The sequence below is a fragment of the Thamnophis sirtalis genome, unplaced genomic scaffold (genome assembly GCF_051295495.1).
Source record: "Thamnophis sirtalis isolate CommonGarterSnake01/CBP01778 unplaced genomic scaffold, rThaSir2_p1.2 scaffold_10, whole genome shotgun sequence".
NCBI lineage: Eukaryota > Metazoa > Chordata > Lepidosauria > Squamata > Natricidae > Thamnophis > Thamnophis sirtalis.
The window spans coordinates 3,136,351-3,155,667 of record NW_028261390.1 but is presented as its reverse complement, the minus strand read 5'-3'; the positions used below and the strand labels follow the sequence as shown (position 1 = coordinate 3,155,667).

Genomic DNA, 19,317 nt, shown 5'->3' with positions numbered 1-19,317 from the left:
CACACCTTCGCCCGGTCTTGGCTTCCAGGTTGGAGCAGGAGGATTTCCAGGCTCAGAACGGGGCGCAGAAGTACTGCACGAGGCCCCAAAATGCAATATGAGCACACACACCCCCACATGCGTCCCATTCCCCGTGCATGTGCAGATCCGAAAACCAGCTGGCCAGAGGGAGGTTCGTGCGCATGCATGGGGCGATAGCTGGCATGCCCGCAGAGAGGGCTCTCTGCGTGCCACCGGGGCTTAGGAATTAATCACCCAAGAACTCAGTCGGTGCTGGAAAAAGAAAAAGGACAAATAAACTGTCAGGTTTCCTAAAAACGCCCTAATTGATTCATAAGCATCGAGTCAAGTTTTCAATACGAAACCAGTCAGAGCACCATTAGGCAAGATCTGTTCGCAGTCAAGCCTCTGCTTTGATTTCTCTCAGAACTTTACCCTTGTTCCTTTCCTGCCCTCAGTCTGTGTCATAAATCACATTTGCCCTATAAGTTGCACTCCTCCCAAACCGGCTGCCGTAATCTGAGATCCGACTCCAGCCGACAGTATCCGTGGAATACACTCCCCACCCCACCCCCGTTCTGTCCCCATGACAACACCGAGAGTTGACATAAAGAGCTCGGAGCCAGAAAATAAAATATTGTATTTAATTACAGAGCAATCCAGAGAACATATAGAATAGGTCAATTGTTCCCCACCCCCACCCCCAAAAATAGACTTCACTAAACATCGTTGCCTTTTTCCGACGAAGCCAATCTGTGAAAAAGGAAGGAGCAAAACCGGTTTTGCACACGTACAGAGGCAGAGTCACTCTTGCAAAAACTGAGATCGAAAACGAGAAGCAACTCAGGAGGAGATGCCAAAATAACACACACACACCCAAAACCACTGAAGATGATCCATGTCTTTCTGAAAAAGAACCGGAGCAGTTGCCAAATCAGACTTGGCCAGTTTGGGAAGCATGAATTATCTGCCACTCCCCGTTCGAGAACAGGGATGTGGATAGGGTAGAGCCGTATGGCATCCCTCGATCGCTCGCGGCAAACCTCGGGGTCCGGAGGGAACGTTCCTTCCCCCCGTGAGAGGGGTGGGGGAGCGGGCTACGATATGGCCGTCCTCTTAACTATCCTCCCCTCTTTATCGACGGCAAAATTGTAGTTCTGCGTCTTGTTGAGGCACTCCTCGATCCGCTGGTCCAGGTTTTCGAGGGTGATGAAGTTCTGGGATTCTTCCTGGAGCAACGGAAAGAGCAAAGAGGGAGCAAGAATGAGATCCAAGCTAAACAGCACCAGATTGTATCCTTAAATATTATGATTACCGTATTTTGGCGAGTATAAGACGCACCGAGATTTCGAAGAGGTAAATTTTAAAAAAACAAGTTTTTGCACTCTGCAGGCCTCCCAAATTCTCTGCACACCTCATTTTTTGTGAAAAACAGGGAATGCAGAGACCATCAGAGGCCTGCAAAGTGCTTCTGGGGGCTATGGGGGTGGGGGCAAAGATGAGCAAAAAAACGGCCCATTTATTGTGAAAATGGGCCCATATTTTATTTTATTTTTGCAAAAACCCTGCATATTTCTTTGGAAACAAAGGCAGGAAGACGTGACTCAAAATTATCAATCTCTTAGACAAAGAGCTGGCAGAGCGATAAGACAAAGAAGGGACACATGGTCAACCACTGTCTACTCCTACTCGTCCTTGTGGTCCATAGGTCAAGACACGAGGAAGCCTCAGTACTGCTGAAGTCACACTTCCAACACAACTTTTACTCACAATAAATTTGGCTTACATTGCTACATTCTGTTTTGTGTAGCAGAATGTACATTTTGTGTCTAGTTGTCTTGGTGTGCAGCGGGGTAGCAAAATGTTCATTCTGTGTACATTCTGCTACACCGCTGCACACAGAGACAACTAGACACAAGGACAGTTTTTTCTCAAACACATCACTCTGCTAAACAAATAATTCCCTGACCACTGTCAAACCATTCACTAAGTCTGCATTACTATTACTATTAATCTTCTCATCGTTCCTATCTCCCATCTCCTCCCACTTATGACTGCAGGACTGTAACTTTGTTGATTGTATCCTTACGATTTATATGGATATTGATTGTTTCCTGATTGATTATTTGTACCTTATGACTATACTGTACCTTAAAAAAAAAAAACAGGGCATGCATAGACTTTGGGAGGCTTATAGAGTGCTCCTGGGGGCTGGGGGGGTCTCTCTCTCTCCCCCCCCCTCCCTCTCACTCTCTCCCCTCTCCTCTCTCTATTCCAGCGGCCGACAGCCCACAACAGGCTGCTTTACCTGTAACTGAAGCACCTCCATCTCTCTCTTCTTGAGAAATTCCTCCTGAAAGGAGACCCTGTTTTGGTCGCTTTGTAGCTTGCGGGCCTTCTCCAGTAATTCCTCCTGCCGGAGACGCTCCAACCTAGCGTGGGAACAGGGAAGAAAGAGACGACTAGATAGATAGATAGATAGATAGATAGATAGATAGATAGATAGATAGATAGATAGATAGATAGATAGATAGATAGATAGATAGATAGATAGATAGTATCTTGGCGACATTTCGACGAGGTCCCACTCGCCATCTTCAGGCTGGTGCCTTCGGCTTCGTGCTTGTGCGAGCAAAGCGTGATCAGAGCTGCTGTCTTCCTATAAATATTGGTGGGGGTGTGTGTGGAGTGCTGGCTTTGTTGTTGCAAGCGGGTTAGTTGGCTGTGTTGTTACATCTTGATTAGTTGATGGAGTTGCATTAAAACCTCATGGGATCTTGATTCTATCCCTCTGTTTATGCAGCCTAGAACTAGAACTCCACATTACGTCTGTATCATTGCAACCAGAATTAGACACGTCAATCCACGCCTGGCTTCCCCAGTGCGAGGCAGGGAAATGCTATCACTTCTCCTGAACTTGATGCTGTCTAATGCGTGGAATGAGGCAGGTGCGCACGGATCTTACCTCCGCTCGAGTAAACGCTTGTTTTCTGCGTCGTTCAAGGCCATGAGGTGTTGATGTTCCTCGTCCCGAGCTTTCTTCATCAGCTTTGCCGTCTCCCCGTGCCTGAGATCGTAGGATTTAAATCGTATTTCTTCCTTCATCTCAAATCTAGCGGAGAGGCCAGGACAGAAGGTGAAAAGATTTCCTCCCCAGATACAAGGGTGTCCCTCAGCACCCCTAAGCACTGTCATTTAACTCCACTCAGAAGATTGTTGTGAGGACAACAAAGGCACTGTCAGGAAAAGCCTGTCAGGTTTCCGAAAGATACCCTAATTAATTCATGAGCCTCGAGCCAAGTTTCAAAAGAAATCCAGTCATTTGAGGTCAGATCTAAACCTCATTTGAATTATGGCTGAGCTTTAGCCCTGTTCTTTCTCTCCCCTCAGTCTGTGTTATAAATCACATTCACCAACGAGGTGCACACATCACAATCTGTGGTAATCTGAGATATCACTCTAGCTGAAGGTATGTGTGGAATGCATTCCTCCCTGCCTTTCCTCACCATGGCAACTTGTTGACAGATTGACAAGTACAATGTGATTGAAAGACAAGGAGGGGATGGGGTGGTGAATTTCTTTAGACAGCCTGTGTTGTGGCCCACCAGCAGATCTGGCAGCAGATTCGGACGGTGAGGAGGTTGGGGAGGAAGATGGGCCAGTCCTGGAGTCTGGGGAAGGCTCAGATGAGAGCTCTGTGTCGGAGGCAGAGGGGGCCAGGGCCATATGCCAGTTATCAGCTGCTTTCAGAGTCAGACATCAGTGAGGCAGAAGAACAGTTGGAGCCTGTTCCCAGTGTGCGCATGTGCAGATTTGCCAGACGAAGGGAACAGCTAAAGAACAGGGGTGGACTTGGGAGGAAGGCCACAGGTGGATGGTGAATGGCCCCTCCCAGAGGAAAGAAAAGAGGAGCAAAAGGGGAGTGGAGTTTGCAGGAGGCAATTAGTTCATTCCTGCATTCTTGCCAAGTATTGTGGCGCCTGAAAGATATCGGCCTGGCCGCTCTCCAAGCCTGTTTGTTATAGGTCGGTAATTGTGAACTCTTTTGAAAGACTGTGGGAGAGGAAAGTCTTTGCTGAAGAGGAATTTACTGTAAATAAAAGAGGATTAATCGGGACGAGGACTTGGCTTCGTGCTGCTGGGGAAGCCTAGATCAGAACAGCCTGGTCTCCCTTGCTCCAACAATGATCGCATTAAATAAGAGTTCAGCAATGGACACATCAGCAGATAAGGACACCTGACATAAGCTGGGCTCGATGGTGAAGCTGGGTGGGGCCTGGTTAGTACCTGGGAGAAGCTTCCGTGGAATCTCAGTTCAATTGCAATTGTTTGTAATTGGAAAGATCCCACTTCCACTCCATTGCGTGCTCCCCACCATCATGGCTATTTCTCCATTCATTTGAATGCACTTATTATGCTACCGTTTAGTTTTTTAAAATATTTTTTTGTTATTGTAAGCTGCCCAGAATCACTCAAGCAAGATGGGCAGGAATAAATTTAATAGATATAGGTAAGATGGATGGATGGATGGATGAATCAAATTTATATGGCTGCCCACTTCATATAAATAGGGATGGATGGATATACAGACAAGTGATAGAAGGTAGACAGAGGGATAGATGACAGAGAAACAATAGAGATGAGTAATAGATAGATAAAGATAAATAGATACAGATATAAATATATAGCTAGATCACAGATAGATATAGACAGATGATATAGACAGAGGCAAAGGCGATAGATGATAAAGGATAGAGAAATAATAGAAATGGGTAGCTATAGATATATAAATCATAGATAGATCAACAGATATAGACAGAGACAGACAGACAAATATAGATGATGAATAACAGAGATCGATGGATGGTAGATGATAAATGATAGATGGATGGATGGATACGTAGGTAGGTAGGTAGGTAGGTAGGTAGGTAGGTAGGTAGGTAGGTAGGTAGGTAGATAGATAGATAGATAGATAGATAGATAGATGATGATGAATAGAGATTGATGGATGGTAGATGATAAATGATAGATAGATAGATAGATAGATAGATAGATAGATAGATAGATAGATAGATAGATAGATAGATAAGATAGATAGATACGTAGGTAGGTAAGTAGGTAGGTAATAATGATGATGATGATAGAGATCGATGGATGGTTGATAAATAATAGATAGATAAGATAGATAGATAGATGGATAGATGGATGGATGGATGATAGGGAGGGAGGGAGGGAGGGAGAGGCAGGCAGGCAGACAGACAGACATAGATGATAGAGATAGATAGATAGATAGATAGATAGATAGATAGATAGATAGATAGATAGATAGATAGATAGATGGATGAATGATAAATGATAGAGAAATAATAGGTAGATATATATTCCGTAGATAAGAAAGAAAGAAAGAAAGAAAGAAAGAAAGAAAGAAAGAAAGAAAGAAAGAAAGAAAGAAAGATGGATGATAGGTGGATGGATAGTAGATGATAAATGAGAAAGAAATAATACACCTAGGTAGATCATAGAGACAGACGGAGGATAGACAGGCAGACCTAGAGAAATAAGGGAGAATGATAGAGAAACAAGGGAGAGAGGGGTTCCTCTTCAGCAGGCCGGAGAGCCTCACAGGCCGCCCAAGTCCCTTCCCTGCCCTTCCAAGGACTCTTCCCTGCTGGGGATGATGGGCTCAGCAGTCCCGGAGGGCCTCACCTGAGGGCGTCCACCACCCGCTTGTACTGCCTGTAGCGGTTGATGACCACCAGCAGCTCAGCCGGGTCGACGGGCGGCGGCACCTTGATCCGGTCCGCTTTGGATTTGGCCGGAGGGTCGAAGCGGGTCTTGCGGCCTCGCGCGGGGATCAGGCTCGGGGCGCCGCGGCCCAGTAGGGCGGCCCGGCCGGGAAGGCCCCTCAACCCCGCCGCCAGCATCGGACGGGAAGCGCGGTCGCGGTACGATCGAAAATTGAACCGAATCCGGAAGTGGCGCCAGGGACGCCGGGAAATGCAGTTCCGCCGATCGCAAGAGGAGCGAGCAGAAACGCTGCCCGCTGTGCTTCCAAGTCCACAGACCGGAAGTTATGTCAGGGATGACGTAACACGCGGGGAGCCTTCAGTGGAGCGGCGGAAAAGCGTCATCTCAATCCCGGAAGCAACTTGAACGCGTTTGGGACTGGAATGCCCTTCTAGGAATTCTGGCCAACATATGACCACAATTGAGTCCTATATTTCTGTTGCTAAGCGAGATGTTAATTTAATTTTATCCCACTTTAGGACATTTCGTGCCACTGTTGTTCAGTGAATCACTATAGCTGTTAAATTAGTGACCCAGTCATTAAGTGAATCTGGCTTCCCCATTGACTGCTTGTCAGAAGGTCACAAAAGGGGGTCACATACCCCCCCTGCAACCGTCATAAGTATGAGTCCGTTTGCCAAATTTCAATCATATGAGCACGGAAAATGTTGCAATGGTCGCAAGTGTGAAAAACGGTCATAAGTGACTTTTTTTCACTGCCGTTGTAACTTCAGTCACTAAATGAACTGCCGTAAGTCGAGGACTACCTGTATATGCCTGTGATTGAGTCAATGTGTAGGAAGTTAAACACCCCCCCACCCCCAAGAAGAATGAAATATCCTGGGAAATATTGAAAAGGCAAAATATTATATTTCCCTGGATCAGAAATGGGGAAAAAATGTTTTTTAGGCAGGAAGCAGACTCACTCTTAACAGCCCCCACCTTTGTCAATGGACCATTAAAAGACCTGAGCCAGTCTATTCTACATAACAAAGATCCTCCCCACCTCCATGGGGATGGGATTAAGGCATGATAGTATTAGCCCTTGACCCATCTCACCACAGGGCACCTGGGAAGAAGCGATGCTCAACCAAACTTGGACTCAAAACACAGCCTACAGAGTTGCCCCTGCATGGCCCCATGGGAGTCTGACAACCAATCAGAATACAAGATCAAGATCAAAGCCCAGAGAGGGCATAAAACCAGGGACTTTCAGCATCTTTGCCTCCTTTTCTTCTTCACCCAACATCTGGAAGCCTGGGATCCCCCTTTTTCTGTTCAGGTGGAAGGCATAGACATTTTGGTGAGGTACCGACGTTTAGTACTATAAGGAGCCCAAGTCCGCTCCTGAGGGAAGGAGTGGAACGTCTGCCAGTTTGAGGTAACGGAATGTGAGGCAAGTGGCAGTTGAAACAGAGTTCTTTTCAGGTGGGGAGGGGGAGTAGAACGTCTGGGAAGAAGCAATGCTCAATCAAACCTGGACTCAAAACACAGCTTAGAGAGTGGCCCCTGCATGGCCCCATGGGAGTCTGACAACCAATCAGAATACGTTTCTTACACAGGAACAGGAAACAGAGAGGTGAGGCTGAACAAGGTATAAAAACCCAGCAAGCCCCTCCCTCAGCCCTTCTCTTCTTCTCCACCAACATTGAAGCATGTGGTCACCTTTTCTGTTCAGGGCTCAAGCCATGTGGTCCTGTCCACCAATAAACCATCTTTCCAAGCAGCCTCCATGTCTCCAGTGTCTTCTTCCCCACTTGGAGCTGAACCCAGAAGGACATTTCTTTCAACAATTCATTCAACCGGCCATCTCCTTCAAGAAGGGCTCTATTGATTATTGGAAAGCTAAAGAACACACACTTTGGATTTTAATGGCTGTTCAACTTTTATTTTGCACAAATGTATGAATTGCAGGCTTTTAGCAAACACTTCAGAACAATCTGTCACATCAGTTCGGTATGATCTACTAGTTCATAATCTAAAATTGTGTTTTTTTTCCAGTGTTCTTCCTTGAGTCTTCTCATTCTTGATCACAAACAGAATCAACCATGCAACCGTCTGGAAAAGCAAAAACGAAATCAAAGGTAAAGAAGCGAATATATCAACAAACAGAGTTCGAGTGGAAAATTTTAATTTAGGATTAGCTGTATCTTTGGGACCTGCAGAATTACAGGTTAGATTAGATATTAGAGCACAGCGAAGATCACTTTCTCTGCCCAGCAGGTAAACCAGGTACGGAAATCAACTTCACAGAAGGATTAAAATCACTTTTATTGAGATTGGCTATAATCACAAACTCTTCAAGGGCTGCCACAAAGAAGAGGGAGTCAAGCTATTCTCCAAAGCACCTGAGGGCAGGACAATAGCAATAGCAATAGCAGTAAGGTATTTTTAGGTATTTTTAGGTATTTAGGTATTTATTGAGATTTATATGCCGCCCTTTTCCCTGAGGGGACTCAGGGCGGCTTACAACCACAAGGAAGGGGAAGTGCAAGGTCAAAACAAACAATATGTGAACAACAGAAAAATAGTAAAAAACCCAACTTTCATTCAACAATCAAACACTCGGGCGGGTAATTAGGAACCTATCCCCAGGCCTGCTGGGAGAGCCAGATCTTGAGGGCTGCGCGGAAGGTCTGGATAGTGGTGAGGGTGCGGATCTCCATGGGGAGCTCGTTCCACAGGGTCGGGGCAGCAACAGAAAAGGCCCTCCTCCGCGTGGTCGCCAGTCGACATTGACTGGCAGATGGGATTCGGAGGAGGCCCAGTCTGTGCGATCTAATTGGTCGATTTAGGGAGGTAATCGGCAGAAGGCGGTCTCTCAAGTAAGACTTATATACCGCTTCATAGGGCTTTCAGCCCTCTCTAAGCGGTTTACAGAGTCAGCATATCGCCCCCAACAACAATCCGGGTCCTCATTTTACCCACCTCGGAAGGATGGAAGGCTGAGTCAACCCTGAGCCGATGAGATTTGAACAGCCGAACTGCAGAACTGCAGTCAGCCGAAGTAGCCTGCAGTGCTGCATTTAACCACTGCGCCACCTCAGCTCTTACTACAGGACAAGAAGCAATGGGTGGAAACTAATCAAGGAGAGAAGCAACTTAGAACTAAGGAGGAATTTCCTGACAGTGAGAACAATTAATCAGTGGAACTCCTTGCCTCCAGAAGTTGTGAATGCCCCAACACTGGAAGTCTTTAAGAAGAAGTTGGATAGCCATTTGTCTGTAGTGGTGTTGGGTTTCCTGCCTAATCAGGGGGTTGGACTAGAAGACCTCCAAGGTCCCTTCCAACTTATTCTATTCTATTCTAGACTAGGGGTGACATGATAGCCGTTTCCCAATATCTCACCGTGATTGCAGCAGATGCCGGAGGCAGCACATGTTCCTCCGTTGTTCCCGCATGGTTTCCTTCCAGACTCACAAGGGGTAGGGAGAAAATTTTCTTCTTGGCATCGCAAGGTTTCTGCTGTGCCGAAGAAACAACCAAGCTCTTCCCCGCAACAGATGTTGGGCCCGAAGCAGTGGCCTCTGTTCCTAGGTCCGCAGGAAATGCACTAGCAAAAAAACACGGACATCCGAATGTTTAGCAAATACAATTCACTACATTTTTAGTGTGTGTGTTGTCATCTTGCAGGCAGCAGCTTACAGAAAACCACCATACTAGTGTGGGAAGTTATCATCCAGCCCTCTCCCAGAAAAATGAAATATCCTAGGAAATATTGAAAAGGCAGAATATTTCTCTGGATGTGAAAAGAAACATGTTTTAAAAGACAGAATAGTTCCCTGTAGCTTTCTGCCCATCCCCAGCTAATGGGCCATTAAGATGGCCAGGCTAGCCCACTTTACATAATAAAGACTTCTCCTCACTGCAGCTGTAGGGGGAAGGGATATTACTCAACTGACCACAAGGCAACTGAGAACTCATCACAGCCCAGAGAGTAGCCCCCTGCATGGCACCATAGGAGTCTGACAACCAATCAGAATACATTTCGTACACAGGAACAGGAAACAGAGAGGTGGGACTAAACAGGGTATAAAAAGCCTAGCAAGCCCCTCCCTCAGCCCTTCTCTTCTTCTCCACCAACATTGAAGCATGTGATCACCTTTTCTGCTCAGGGCTCAAGCCATGTGGCCCTGTCCAACAATAAACCATCTTTCCAAGCAGCCTCCATGTCTCCAGTGTCTTTTTCCCCACTTGGAGCTGAACCCAGAAGGACATTTCTTTCAACACTAGGGTCACAAGAGAACCTAAATAATTTAGCCCAGGGTGTCAGGGTTCCGACTAATGAACCCCCACCAAAGCAAGCATGGTCGAAACGATCCAATCTCTGAATGCAAAACTTTATCAAGTACGTCATTTCGGCAAAACCGAATCCAGCTAATTCCCTTGCGAACCCGCACAATAATTAAAATACAGCGGCCGTATGAACAAAGGTCATAAGTCACTTTTCTCAGGGCTGTTATAACTTCGAACAATCACTGAAATAAATGGCTGTCGTGTGAGGATTACCTCTATAAAAACTATCATTGACAAAGGAATCACTTTTCTTCTCGGCCGATGGAGCTAAAAAATATCCTTTGAGCCGGTCATATAATTGCACTATTAAACAGAATTGCTGGTTGACTGTGATTCATCTTCATCTTTCAATTCAGACCCTGTCTATCAATATTCCTCTTGACTCTGGGAGAATTGGTTTTCTTGTCTATAAAGGATGTCCTTAAATCAAGAGGTGGCGTTCAGCAGGTTCTGACCGGTTCTGGAGAACCAGTAGCTGAAATTTTGAGTAGTTCGGAGCACCGGTAAATACCACCTCTGACTGACTCTGACCCCATCTATTCTCTGCCTCCTGAGTCCCAGGTGATTGGAATGGGGATGTTGCAGTATCCTTTCCCCCCGGAGTGGGGAGGAAATGGAGATTTTGCAATATCCATTCCCCTGGAGTAGAGAGGGAATGGAGACTTTGCAGTATCCTTTCCCCTGGAGTGGGGAGAAAATGGAGATTTTGCAATATCCATTCCCCTGGAGTAGAGAGGGAATGGAGACTTTGCAGTATCCTTTCCCCTGGAGTGGGGAGAAAATGGAGATTTTGCAATATCCATTCCCCTGGAGTAGAGAGGGAACGGAGACTTTGCAGTATCCTTTCCCCTGGAGTGGAGAGGGAATGGAGATTTTGCAATATCCTTTCCCCTGGAGTTGGGACGGAATGGGGATTTTGCAATATCCTTTCCCCTGGAGTTGGGACGGAATGGGGATTTTGCAATATCCTTTCCCCTGGAGTGGGGAGGGAATGAGGATTTTGCAGTATCCTTCCCCCTGGAGCGGGGAGGGAGTGGGGATTTTGCAGTATCCTTTCCCCTGGAGCGGGGAGGGAATGGGGTTTTTGCAGTATCCTTCCCCTGGAGTGGGGAGGGAATGGAGGTTTTGCAATATCCATTCCCCTGGAGTGGAGAGGGAATGGAGACTTTGCAGTATCCTTTCCCCTGGAGTGGAGAGGGAATGGAGACTTTGCAGTATCCTTTCCCCTGGAGCGGGGAGGGAGTAGGGATTTTGCAGTATCCTTTCCCCTGGAGCGGGGAGGGAATGGGGGATTTTGCAGTATTCTTCCCTTGGAGTGGGGAGGGAATGGGGATTTTGCAGTATCCCTCCCCATGGAGTTGGGACGGAATGGGGATTTTGCAGTATCCTTCCCCTGCCGTGCCCACCAAGCAATGCCAGGTCCACAGAACCGGTAGTAAAAAAAATTTTTTGAATCCCACCACTGCCTTAGATATCAGAGGTAGCCAAGAAAGAGATGAGTCCATCAATTCTGAAGCATGGCTACCTCTGTACCCATAATTCTGCGTCAAATATCCCAGGTACCTTACCTTTCTGACTTCCATGTCCAGAATTGACCGCTTCCCTCCAATGGGGCAATTCTGAATGTAGCAAGCAGAAGAAAAAGCGAGCAGCGAAAATAAGCAGAGAGTCAACACGGTGTAAGTCATCTTGGCCATCCCTGCTAGTTGCCTAGTTTATGGAATTGCCCAGAAAACCTCGCCCTGGTTCCCTCTTGGTAGCTGCCAGCATTTATACGGCCGAGAGGTCTGCGTAGGCAGGGCACCAGCCTCCTCGCCCGTCTCTCTTAAAAAGCACAAGAGATTGCTGTCCATGCCAGAGGTCTCATCTAATATGCCGAGGTCGCAGGCGTGAGGTCAGTCAAATATGGACAATTTGCGGTTGTGCGTTTTTCCTCCAAAGTGGGGGAAAGGGAGGGCGAGGACTGAGACTCCAGAAGTGATGGACGTCACTGGGGGGGGGACGGACGGGGACAAGCCACTGGATCGCTTCTCTTCATAACTTTCAAGAGGCCCCAATGGAATAAACCAGTTACTGGGAATCCTCAACTATAATTGAGCCCCAAATTTCTGTTGGTAAGCAAGACAGTGGTTATGTGAGTTTTGCTCCATTTTATGGATTTTCCTGCCACAGTGGTTATGAGCAACTTTGTCCTTTCAAGAGTTCTCAATGGTGGAAACTTAAAAGACTGAGGCTTCCCGAGAGCATGAAGCAAACTTCTGGTCCCGACAAAGAACCCCTTTATTAATTGTCTGTGAATTCTGCTCATTCACACCCAGCAAAGTCTTTCAAAGGAGGATTTACAGTCACAGACCTTATCTGGTTTGGAGAACTGCCAGGCCGATAGCTGCAAAACTTGGCAAGGAGTCTCGGAGAGTCAGGAATCAATTAAGCAAACTGATGGTCTCCTGCAAACTCCACTCCCCTTCTGCTCCCCTTTTATTTCCTCTGGGAGGGGCCATTCACCGTCCACCTGTGGCCTTACTCCCAAGTTGACCCTTGTTCCTTAGCTCTTCCCTTTGTCTGGCAACTCTGCACATGTGCACACTGTGAACAGGCTCCAGCTGTTCTTCTGCCTCACTGATCTCTGACTCCGAAGACAGCTGATAACTGTCAGACGGCTCTGTCCCCTTCTCTGCCTCCGACACAGAGCCCTCCTCAGAGCCTTCCCCAGACTCCAGGACTGGCCCAGGTTCCTCCCCAACCTCCCCCCTGTCCGAATCTGCTGCCAACTTTCCTGGCTGCTGGCAGGCCACAACAGATAGTGTCTTCCTTAATGAGACGTCAGCTTCACCATCACCGCAGTCTTCAGTTTCAGGAGTTGGGATTTTGGTTCCCAAATTTCTCAACCAGCACGAGCAAAATAACAGAAGAACCTAAGCAACATCTTCCTAGATGGGACCCCTGCCCTATCTAATCCAGCAGTCGGTCCTCCCAGAGGCCAAACAGCTGCACCGGGAAACCCATCGATCACCCGGCAGGTGGCGTCCAACAGCCTTCGATCTCCAGACCTTCCATGAATCGGTCTTCCCATTTTTGAAGCCAACCCAGATGGCAGGTAGCACCACATTTCCAAGACCCTTTCGTTGGGAATTCTAGACCCAGATTTTTGGGACGCTGGATTCTATTCATATATCAACTAGTTCCTTCACAAAGTGTGTGCTGCAGACTCCAATCCATCACGCTCTCTGTTGTGGCCCAGCAGTAGGAGCCGTTGGAGCTGCCACCAGACTCCGACAGCGAAGGGCCCTATGAATTGACTCTGGAGGATGTGGAGGACCCTGGACAGGGTTCCGACTCCGAACAGGGGACAGGGAGGCTGGTTGGCCCCCAGGAGGCACCTGAGCCTTGGACCAGTGGGGAGGAGACAAGGGAGAGTGAGCCGGACGCCAGCAGTGAGTTGTTCCTGGATGCCCGGCACCGAAGAGCTAATAGGCGTCAGGAACAGTTGCGCAGTTACAGGAGATAATTGCACTCAGCTGGTGGTCATTAGGCTCCTCTCCAGACTATAAAAGGACTGCTTGTGCACACGCCCCTCTTGCAGAAGTCAACGCATTGACTAAAAATTGGAGAACTTTCGTAACTAGCTTGGCAGGCTGGATTGCTGCCAAGGTTTGTCTGAGTTGCTGCCAAGGTCCTTATCTGTTTGTTAAGCTTGGCTTTCAGCCACCGAGGTTTTGGTTTCTTGCTATTAAAGTACATTCCAGTTAAGCTTGTCTCGGCATTCGTTACTGGATGGAGGAGCGGGTCAGAACAGCTCTCTATCCAATAAGAAGCACTGGTTCTTTAAAAAACCACGTAGTATATACTGGAGGTCCTGCTATAGAATAGGCAGCATTTGGCTCAACAGTAGTACCCATGATTTAGGTTTCTAGCTATCAGGAGGACATCCGGATGAGATTTTCTTGGGCAATTTTAGGAACAAGGCCACCAGCAGTGGATGCCAAGACTTCTTACACTATGTTGACTTTCTGCTTGTTTTGATCGCTTTTTCTTTTGCTCGCTACATCCAGATTGGAGGGAAGCATAGAATATAGAATAATAGAATTGGAGGAGACCTTGGAAGTCTTCTAATCCAACCCACGGCTGGAGCAGGAGATCCTATATCCGGGATGGCAAACCTAAGGCATGTTTACCAGAAGGGACACACAGAGCCCTCTCTGAAGATGCCTGTGCCGTCGCCAGCTGCTCTTCTGGTTTCTGACGTGCAAATCCATGCCGGCCAGCTGGTCTTCGCATGCGCCAGAGCACTGGAAAACAGCCTGAATATGGCCTGAAAAAATGCCCCCAAAATAGGCGATTTTGGGGCTGTTTCCAGGCTGTTTTTTGAGCTGCTTTCAGGCCATTTTTGAAAAACAGCCGGAAAATGGCCTGGAAAACGGCCTCAAAATGGCTTGGAAAATGGCCTCAAAATAGCCCAGAAAACGGCCTCAAAACAGCCCAGAAAACAGCCTCAAAATAGCCCAGAAAACAGCCTCAAAATGGTTATTTGAGGGGCTGTCACAGAGAACGGGGCGGGGGGGACATATCATCCAAAGCACCTGAAGGCAGGAAAAGAAGTCACAGATGGAAATTATTCAAGGAGAGAAGCAACCTAGAACTATGGAAACAAAATTCTTGACCATGGAACGGTTTCACTCCAGAAGTTGTGGGTGTTCCATCACTGGAGGTTTTCAAGAAAAGATTGGGACAACCATTTTACCCAGAATGTCATAGAAGGGTCTCCTGCTTGAGCGGAGGGTTGGACTAGAAGACCTCCAAGGTCCCTTCTAACCCGAAGGTCCCATTTCTAAATCCCTTCCTCCAATCCAGGAATGAATATCAATGAGTAATACCAGCTATTAACCGGGGTCATCTATCTGGGGTTGAAATTCTGTTCTGTTTCTTTCCTTCTTCGACCTTCATCAGAGCCAATCAACCTGTCTGCAGATTTCTCAGCCCTGGACAAGATCTGGAAACACTTAATAATATTTGCAAGGTTGGGTTTAATAATCTGTCCACTCCTCTTTCAAATCAGCTAATTGTCTGGAAAGTCGCCTTTGGCACTTGGCGTCTCTGGTTTTAATACGGAGAACTTAAGCAAGACCCAGGTTGATAATTGCAAAGTCAAAGAATATTTTCATCTCAGTCCTGGATTGCAAAACAGTCAGCAGGGTGGTACCAATACTCTTTAAACACTAAATACTAGCTGGATACCTGTGTTTCGCAACGAAACTATGGGATTGGGCAATGCAGGAGAAATCCGGTTCAATCCGTCGGCTCAGTAGTGGTTGGTGATTGAAACACATAAGGGAATATCACTCCCGCCGCCTTGAGTCTGGAAGCAGTTCCATAGGTGGAAGGCATAGACATTTTGGTGAGGTACCGACGTTTAGTACTATAAGGAGTCCAAGTCCGCTCCTGAGGGAAGGAGTGGAACGTCTGCCAGTTTGAGGTAACGGAATGTGAGGCAAGTGGCAGTTGAAACAGAGTTCTTTTCAGGTGGGGAGGGGGAGTAGAACGTCTGGGAAGAAGCAATGCTCAATCAAACCTGGACTCAAAACACAGCTTAGAGAGTTGCCCCTGCATGGCCCCATGGGAGTCTGACAACCAATCAGAATACGTTTCTTACACAGGAACAGGAAACAGAGAGGTGGGGCCAAACAAGGTATAAAAACCCAGCAAGCCCCCTTCTTTCTCTCTTCTTCTTCTTCACCCAACATTTAGAAGCATGGGGTCCCCCATTTTCTGTTCAGGAGCTCAGGCCATGTGCTCCTGTCCACCATTAAACCATCTTTCCAAGCAGCCTCCATGTTTCCAGTGTCTTTTTTCCCCCCACTTGGAACTGAACCCAGAAGGGCATTTCTTCCAACAACAGAATGCTTTTGAACTGGAACGTTCCCAGTAAATCTTAATGAGATGATCTTCCTGTCCTGGATTGCTTAATAGTGCATAGGGGGGCACGAGCTGATACCCAGATTTGGCCAATAATTTCTCCTCTCTAGCCTCTTGCCTTCCCTGCCCCATGAGTTTTCCTCCTAGCCCCCTGTCTTACCTCCCCCCCCCCATTAGCTCTGCTTGATTTCTCTGGCTGGTCCCTTTCCTTCTCTGTCCCCCCATTAGCTCCGCTCACTTTCTCCTAACTGGTACCTTCCCCGATCCCATTATTTCTGCTAGATTTCTTCTGGCACAAAAGAACAGACACAAAGGAACAGAGTAACAGGGTTGGAAGGGACCTTGGAGGTCTTCTAGTCCAACCTCCTGCTCAGACAGGAAACCGTCTCCCACTTCAGACATATATTTGCCCAATCTTTTCTTTAAAACCTCCAGTGATGGAGCACCTACAACTTCTGGTGGCAGGTAGTTCCACTGAGTAATTGATCTTCTTGTTATTAAGGTGCTTTGGCATATAGGTGGGGGGGGAACCCTCTTCTTTGTGGCTGCCCCTCGGATATTGGAAGATTGCTATCATGTCACCCACTAGTCCTTGTTTTGGCTCACTCAAATCACTCAAAGATTCACTCCAAGCATCTCTCTGCAACTAGGAGCTCTCTTTTAGAGGCGGCCATGTAAGCCAATATTTTGTTCCTGACTTTCTACTAACAGACTAGATTAGACTAGAATGTAGAATAGAATGCAGTGGAACGGAACGGAACAGATTAGAATGTGGAATGGAATGGAGTAAAGTAGAGTAGAGTAGAGTAGAGTAGAGTAGAGTAGAGTAGAGTAGAGTAGAGTAGAGTAGAGTAGAGTAGAGTAGAGTAGAGTAGAATAGAATAGAATAGAATAGAATAGAATAGAATAGAATAGAATAGAATAGGAGACTGGACTGCACCTCCCGGATCAATCTACAAACAATTGTAACTTTTGAGTTCCGGCTTCCCTCTTTGCAGGACAGAATGCTTTTGAACTGGAATGTTCCCCAAAAATCTTTCATGAAATAATCTTCCTGTCCTGGATTGCTTAATGGTGCGTACGGGGGCATGAGCTGATACCCATATTTGGCCAATAATTTCTCCTCTCCAGCCTCTTGCCTCCCCTGCCCCATGAGTTTTCCTCCTAGCCCCCTGTCTTCCCTCACCCCCATTAGCTCTGCTCGATTTCTCTGGCTGGTCCCTTTCCTTCTCTGTCCCCCCATTAGCTCCGCTCACTTTCTCCTAACTGGTACCTTCCCCGATCCCATTATTTCTGCTAGATTTCTTCTGGCACAAAAGAACAGACACAAAGGAACAGAGTAAGAGGGTTGGAAGGGACCTTGGAGGTCTTCTAGTCCAACCTCCTGCTCAGACAGGAAACCGTCTACCACTTCAGACATATATTTGCCCAATCTTTTCTTTAAAACCTCCAGTGATGGAGCACCTACAACTTCTGGTGGCAGGTAGTTCCACTGAGTAATTGATCTTCTTGTTATTAAGGTGCTTTGGCATATAGGTGGGGGGGGAACCCTCTTCTTTGTGGCTGCCCCTCGGATATTGGAAGATTGCTATCATGTCACCCACTAGTCCTTGTTTTGGCTCACTCAAATCACTCAAAGATTCACTCCAAGCATCTCTCTGCAACTAGGAGCTCTCTTTTAGAGGCGGCCATGTAAGCCAATATTTTGTTCCTGACTTTCTACTAACAGACTAGATTAGACTAGAATGTAGAATAGAATGCAGTGGAACGGAACGGAACAGATTAGAATGTGGAATGGAATGGAGTAAAGTAGAGTAGAATAGAATAGAGTAGAGTAGAGTAGAATAGAATAGAATAGAATAGAATAGAATAGAATAGAATAGAATAGAATAGGAGACTGGACTGCACCTCCCAGATCAATCTAGTCCAAACATTTCAAAATGTTTCAAGCCAATATTAGGAGACCTGAGGTTAAACTGTATGATGAACAGCTGCGGCAACTGGAGAAGGACCAGGGGTGATGTGGTAGCAGTCTTCCAATATTTGAGGGGCTGCCACAGAGAGGAGGGGGGGGGGTGTCAAGCTATTATCCCAATAGCAGGATGTTTTGTACTATCCAGGTAAACGTTTCTTTGTGCGTCAACCTTCGATGAGTTAAACTACAAACAATTGTAACTTTTGAGTTCCGGCTTCCCTCTTTGCAGGACAGAATGCTTTTGAACTGGAATGTTCCCCATTCCAAATGATCTTCCTGTCCTGGATTGCTTAATGGTGCGTACGGGGGCATGAGCTGATACCCAGATTTGGCCAATAATTTCTCCTCTCCAGCCTCTTGCCTCCCCTGCCCCATGAGTTTTCCTCCTAGCCCCCTGTCTTCCCTCACCCCCATTAGCTCTGCTCGATTTCTCTGGCTGGTCCCTTTCCTTCTCTGTCCCCCCATTAGCTCCGCTCACTTTCTCCTAACTGGTACCTTTCCTTCCCCAAGCCCATTATTTCTGCTAGATTTCTTCTGGCACAAAAGAACAGACACAAAGGAACAGAGTAAGAGGGTTGGAAGGGACCTTGGAGGTCTTCTAGTCCAACCAGGAAACCGTCTACCACTTCAGACATATAGCAGTAGACTTATATACCGCTTTATAGGCCTTTCAGGCCTCTCTAAGCGGTTTACAGAGAGTCAGCATATTGCCCCCAACAATCTGGGTCCTCATTTTACCCACCTCGGAAGGATGGAAGGCTGAGTCAACCCTGAGCTGGTGAGATTTGAACCGCTGACCTGCTGATCTAGCAGTAGCCTGCAGTGCTGCATTTAACCACTGCGCCACCTTGGCTCATATCACTCAAAGATTCACTCCAAGCATCTCTCTGCAACTAGGAGCTCTCTTTTAGAGGCGGTCATGTAAGCCAATATTTTGTTCCTGACTTTCTACTAACAGACTAGATTAGACTAGAATGTAGAATAGAATGCAGTGGAACGGAACGGAACAGAATAGAATGTGGAATGGAATGGAGTAAAGTAGAGTAGAGTAGAGTAGAGTAGAGTAGAGTAGAGTAGAGTAGAGTAGAGTTGAGTAGAGTAGAATAGAATAGAATAGAATAGAATAGAATAGGAGACTGGACTGCACCTCCCAGATCAATCTACTCCAAACATTTCAAAATGTTTCAAGCCTATATTAGGAGACCTGAGGTTAAACTGTATGATGAACAGCTGCGGCAACTGGAGAAGGACCAGGGGTGATGTGGTAGCAGTCTTCCAATATTTGAGGGGCTGCCACAGAGAGGAGGGGGGGGGGTGTCAAGCTATTATCCCAATAGCAGGATGT

At 46.9% G+C, this 19,317-nt stretch overlaps 2 protein-coding genes across 2 annotated transcripts; both read right to left on the bottom strand.

Annotated features, from left to right (window-relative positions):
- Nucleotides 1-630: 630 nt before the first annotated feature.
- Nucleotides 631-5,998, bottom strand: MRPS26 (mitochondrial ribosomal protein S26). The gene is made up of 4 exons (XM_087723929.1): nt 5,707-5,998; nt 2,966-3,112; nt 2,309-2,432; nt 631-1,229 (listed from the first exon to the last, which is right to left on the bottom strand). The coding sequence occupies exons 1-4, from the start codon at nt 5,922-5,924 to the stop codon at nt 1,098-1,100; spliced, it is 621 nt and encodes a 206-aa protein (XP_087580055.1). The 5' UTR covers nt 5,925-5,998; the 3' UTR covers nt 631-1,097.
- Nucleotides 5,999-7,653: 1,655 nt separating this feature from the next.
- Nucleotides 7,654-11,871, bottom strand: LOC148043744 (neurophysin 1-like). The gene is made up of 3 exons (XM_087723752.1): nt 11,653-11,871; nt 9,137-9,341; nt 7,654-7,845 (listed from the first exon to the last, which is right to left on the bottom strand). Exons 1-3 carry the CDS (start codon nt 11,779-11,781, stop codon nt 7,808-7,810), a joined length of 372 nt encoding a protein of 123 aa, XP_087579878.1. The 5' UTR covers nt 11,782-11,871; the 3' UTR covers nt 7,654-7,807.
- Between the last annotated feature and the right edge of the window lie 7,446 nt (nt 11,872-19,317).

Bases quoted from the DNA above. Each gene is read 5' to 3' on its own strand.
- MRPS26 (XM_087723929.1), bottom strand. From the start codon at position 5,924: ATGCTGGCGGCGGGGTTGAGGGGCCTTCCCGGCCGGGCCGCCCTACTG. The intron at 3,113-5,706 runs GTGAGGCCCTCC...CCTCTCCGCTAG, and splicing joins CGGGTGGTGGACGCCCTCAG to ATTTGAGATGAAGGAAGAAA. The intron at 1,230-2,308 runs GTAAAGCAGCCT...CCGTTGCTCCAG, and splicing joins TGGAGGTGCTTCAGTTACAG to GAAGAATCCCAGAACTTCAT.
- LOC148043744 (XM_087723752.1), bottom strand. From the start codon at position 11,781: ATGGCCAAGATGACTTACACCGTGTTGACTCTCTGCTTATTTTCGCTG. The intron at 9,342-11,652 runs GTAAGGTACCTG...TTTTTTTGCTAG, and splicing joins TGGACATGGAAGTCAGAAAG to TGCATTTCCTGCGGACCTAG. The intron at 7,846-9,136 runs GTGAGATATTGG...TTGCTTTTCCAG, and splicing joins CGGCATCTGCTGCAATCACG to ACGGTTGCATGGTTGATTCT.